Here is a 5,356-nt window from a genome sequence, read left to right as displayed (position 1 = left end):
TTCAAGATGCTTAAAGACATTAAAGAACTCATTCATACTTTCCTTTTCCAGTAAACTACTAAGAATGTTTTTTTAGAGCTTGCCCTCTCAATCAAAATAAAAATTAATTGCTTATATATCTCCCCCACTTAGCTGAAAATGCTTTATGCACAGGTGTTTTTAAGCATTGACAAAGACTTTTTTCACACAAAACTAAATCAAGGTATGCAATCCCCAAGGAATTAAGTTTACCTTTTATAAAATGTAAATATTAAACACATTAGTGATGAAATATGATTAATTTCTTAGGAACATGTATACAAAATTAAAGCTTCTCTTATAGTATGATAGTTTTTGTTTATTAAAATTGTTTTTTAAAAATATTTTATGTTAAAAATTAGTATTTTAGCATGTTAATTTTATATAACTAATATTCAGAATAAGTAAATACTTTTGGATATAAATTATACTATAACTATACTTTGTAATAAATAAAAAATTTAAACATATAAATTATATTTTATTATATTTTAGATTTGTGATAAAAAAAATTAGTGTGATTAGATTATTTTTAACCATTGATAATATTTTTAATAAAATATTGAAATTTAATTTAGAAATAAAGATGAAATGATGTATTGAAAGAGACCTAAAAACACTCATTGAAAAATAACTTCTAAAATATTTTTCTAATGTGTGTGTTTTTAAAAAAATATTTTTCTACTTATTTTAAGCTTATTAAAAAAAGATTTATTTTAAAATTACTTTTTTTAAGTTTAAATAGGTCCATTATAACAAACAATACTTATTAGAGTTCTTTCTATAGCCATTATGATGAGAGAAATCACGATCCAGAGTTGAGACTGATTATGCCCTTTTTTTAATGAAAATTTTATTCTTTATAAAATTATAATGGAATACTAAATTTACAACTAGTACTCCCCGGCAAAAACCACTCAACATGCTACTCATAATGAATGATCCAACCCAGGATAATTTTTTTTATAACAAATCCATATTTTTTGATGTACAATGACAACGACTTATATCTAAAACCTTATGCTGGTACTGGTACACATAATTAATGTAGTTTTTTTTTTTTTACAAAATAATTAATATAGTGTTGAGCGTTGAATAATGGATACAAGTATATTATAGTAAACTCTATTGATAAAGATCTGGGTTGGATAACCGTGGGGTGGGGATAGCAACCAAAGGTATTTTCTTTTTGAGAACAATTCCAAATTTCTCTGATACCTCTAACTTTTCTCCTTGGGGTACTGTCCAATCAAATAAGTGTACGAGTGTGGCAAGAAAATGCAAAACCGTCTTCTCAGCCATTGCTATTCCTGCACAAATTCTTCTTCCAGATCCAAAGGGGAAATAGTTGAAGTCATTGCCACTGAAATCCAATTTTGCATCTAAGAATCTTGTAGGATCAAATTCGAGTGATTTCTTCCAAATTGAAGGGTCTCTATGAATAGCCCACACATTCACAAACACCCGAGACCCCTTTGGGATTGTGTAACCTCCCACAATAGTGGTTTCGCTAGGACAATGAGGTACTAGAAGTGGAAGCACAGGGTGTAATCTTAGAGTTTCTTTCATCACAGCTTGCAAGTAGGATAACTTATGAATGTGAGACTCTTCTACCGTGTTATCTTTCCCAACTACAACTTCCAACTCCTCTTGGACTCTCTTCATTATCTCTGGATTGTGCATCATTTCTGCCATTGCAAACTCAATTGTGTTGGAAGATGTGTCAGTTCCACCGACAACCATGTCCTGTTTATGATAATTGAAAATCAACACAATATTAGTCATAAAATTCTTCAATATCATTAGAAGGTTTGGTTAACTCACGAGCAAGCTTCATAGGACCTAGAAGGATTGCCTTGTTTTTTCTTTTTATTTTTTATTTAGTTTCTCCTTTTGGCCACGATGAATCGCTTTTGAAGGACATCCTACTAGCGTACTAGGTCTAAAGAGTATGTGGATGAAAGAAAAGAAATATATAGAAAACTGAATGAAAAAAGAAAGGCTTAATTATATTTTTGTTTTTAATATTTTAGTATCTGTATATTTTTAGTCTCCTCTATTTTAATAGTTCACATACAGTTTTTATATTTATTCAGCCATTCAAATTAAAAGAAATGCAACAAAATTATGGTGTATTATTAATTTGTAGTATAAATTAACGAACGAAAATAATAGATAATTCTTATTTATTAGATAAAGAAAATATTAAATATACTTGTGTTTTTAAGACATGAAATGCATATCCTCTAAAATAAAGACATGAAATGCATATTATGTATTTAATTCCTTTTTTATAATAGTATTAAGAAGAAAAAAATAAAAAGATATTGTAAGATTGTCTTACATTATGGTAATACTAAAAACATGAATCACTCATAATTTTAAACACTTACTAGGAGTGCGTGTCTAAATTAGTTTAAATTGAATCGTTTCCAAACTATACTAAATTGAATCGTCTCCAAATTATACCAAATTGAATTAATTTTTAAATCGGTTTGGTTCACTTAATAACCGAATTATTTTTTCTAAAATCATAATTTTTTTTAAAAAAGAATAACTTAAAACCGGTTTGGTTCTTAAAACATTTCAAACGAGTTCTTAAAACCAATTCTCCAATTTGTTTTAAAAATCAAACCATTTAAACCAATTCGTAACTAGTTCGGTTTTTTCTCCAAGCCAATTTTTGCACACCCCTCCACACACTCCACCAACAAACATATTCTTTGACGATTTTCTCCCCAAACTAGTTCGGTTTTTTCCCCAAACCATTTTCTTCTGACGACAAATTAAAAATTTTCGAGTCCCCAAACCACAAAACCAGGGATGTTTAGTGAATATTCAAGAATGAATCAATTTCTTTACTTAGGGAGCTCCTCCCTTTATATAGTGGCCTTATCGGACATTGGGTCTGCATGTTCTTATTACCAGTTAGGTAATACTATCTTAATCCTATTTAGGTATTTCTGACTAAGTAATTATCTTTAAGTAAATTTATTGACAATAATTATGGCTGAATGATGTTTGTCACTAGGCTGAGGCGTTGCACAAAATATGTGAGTATATGATCGAGAAGCTACTCAACTTCATAGGATATGTTACATTAGGGTCTTTTGTAAGCTGTTAAAGTATTACAACTCGGCCCCTAAAACAAAAAGGTATTACAACTTGGAGGTATTATTGATAATTTATAATTTTTGTGTGCAAGAGTGTCAAGTGCAGTTTTATTGATAACAGTGGATAAAATTATACCCACACATAACTCACAAACACACAGCATGAGAAAAATGAAGGACAAAATGAGGAAAAGTCAAACCCAAAGTTAAAAGTCGATTCTCCCTTGAAGTAGAAGCTACCCAGAATCGATTATGTGAAACACAATAATGTTTACTTGAACATCCAAACATGCTAGTCAACCTTTTTTTCAAGTTTGACCAATGGAAATGCACGTTTGAGGGTGTTGGACGAATAACCAAACACTTGTCGAGCCCAAAACTGACGTTTCAGAATACTATTTTGGATTGTAAGAAAGAAACTGCTCACAACTTTTCTCTAAAGTTTGCCAAACAACAAGGCGAAATGATGCAGCTCATTTTTTAGCTAGAACAGTCATATCTTATGACAGTCCACACATACATTATACCATATCAAGTTATATTTATTCCTTTGTTACTAATGAAATTAGGTGTCGCCCGTGCTGACAGCATCTTTAAGAAAATCAATGTAAGGTTTTCATAAAAAGAATTTTTTAAGAAAAATATCTATTTTACTGTACAGCATCCATCGGTCAATGGACAGATTTCATAAATATATAAATGAGTTAAGTTTGTTATTATAAAAAAAAAAAATTGATTGTCTCTCTATCATATTATATAAATATTTCTTTCTTTGTTAAAGCAACTCGATGATACTACTTTTAAATTAAACAAGAACCTAAGAAGTCAACTTGTTGCCTACTGCCGACGAATTCTAAAATGTAAGGCCAAGGTGTCCCATAGACCCATACTGCATAAGTAAAATGGGAAAGTGAAATTCAAGAGTTGTGAGAGGAAGCGTACCATAAGGAGTGCCTTAACGTGGGTGATGGTGAGTGGCGTCTTGGCATCACCGCCTTCCTCCTTCAACTTCAACAAAAACTGCAGAAAGTCCATCCTTTCTGCCCCTTCCAATTCCACCTTCTTTCTTTCACCAATCATCCGTTCAAATATCCCATCGAACCGTGGCACCAGCGCGTTCATCTGTTTCTCCACACCTTGCAAATCGAACCGGGCCAACCCGGGAAAAAAATCCGACACGTTCGGCTTCCCCAAAAGCTGCGTCATCTCCGCCACAAGCTCCCTGAACTCCGCCCCCATGCTCTCTCTCTCCGCCCCTTCCACCACCCCTCCCCACAGCATGTTCGTTATCACATTTATCACCGTCAGAAAAACCTGTTGCATGTTGATTAAGTGGTTAAGAAAGAAAGCGAAAAAAGTTGGGGATAACAAAAACTAACAATTAATCGTTGTCCATAAGAAAATAAACACCTGTTCCCCTATATTCACCGCACTCCCCACTCGGTCGTGCAAATACGACACCGTTTTGCGCACCTCCTCGCGGCGCAGATCGTACACCGTATCCAGCGTGGCGTGGCTCAGCATCTTAGCCACGCACACCTTCCGCAGCATCCGCCACTCGGGCCCGTATGGGGTCCACACTATGTCGGATCCGCCGTAGCTCGCGGCCCGGCCCGCGGCAGGGACGTCACGGTTTGCGAAAACGGTGTCGTTCTCTTTGAGCACCGCGCGAGCCATGGGCGGCGAAGTCAGCACGATGCAGAGTTTGCTCCCGAGCTGGAGCTTGAAGATTGGACCGTGGATCTGGGCCAGGACGGCGAAGTAAGTGTGGAGGTCTGGGTCCAAGGATAGGAGGTTCCCGAAGAAAGGGAGGCCCGATGGGCCCGGTGGAAGCCTTTGGGCCTTGGGCTTGAGCCATGCATAGCAAGTAACAAGGGAGATGAGCAAGAACGCTAGAAGTGTTGTTGTGGGGTGGTTGTACCAATACTCGGTGGTTAACGGGGTTTGAAAGAGAGTTGAAAAGGGAAGCATGTTGCGATATGAACGCAGAGAGAGGAACTAATAGTTGGACGATGATTCAGGCGTAGATGTGGAGGATGGGATATATAAGAAGTTGGTATAGAGCTAACAAGCAATAATTCGATGAAAGTACGCAGAAAAAAGGACAAATATGGATTTCCCTGGACATCAAGGATGCTCGAGACACGACAAAGCGAATCTGGGAGAAATTAACGATGTACTGTAATACTACTATTTTGTGAGGCAGCCAGACTCGGGACCAATCA

General features: G+C 35.1%; 1 protein-coding gene across 1 annotated transcript; it reads right to left on the bottom strand.

The window, feature by feature from the left end:
- Positions 1–927: 927 nt before the first annotated feature.
- Positions 928–5,356, bottom strand: LOC114393397 (geraniol 8-hydroxylase-like). The gene is made up of 3 exons (XM_028354731.1): positions 4,542–5,356; positions 4,074–4,445; positions 928–1,764 (listed from the first exon to the last, which is right to left on the bottom strand). The coding sequence occupies exons 1-3, from the start codon at positions 5,100–5,102 to the stop codon at positions 1,144–1,146; spliced, it is 1,554 nt and encodes a 517-aa protein (XP_028210532.1). The 5' UTR covers positions 5,103–5,356; the 3' UTR covers positions 928–1,143.

This window comes from Glycine soja, chromosome 17, assembly GCF_004193775.1.
Source record: "Glycine soja cultivar W05 chromosome 17, ASM419377v2, whole genome shotgun sequence".
Classification (NCBI taxonomy): domain Eukaryota; kingdom Viridiplantae; phylum Streptophyta; class Magnoliopsida; order Fabales; family Fabaceae; genus Glycine; species Glycine soja.
Note: the sequence above shows the minus strand (reverse complement) of the source record. Positions and strands in the feature narration are given on the sequence as shown.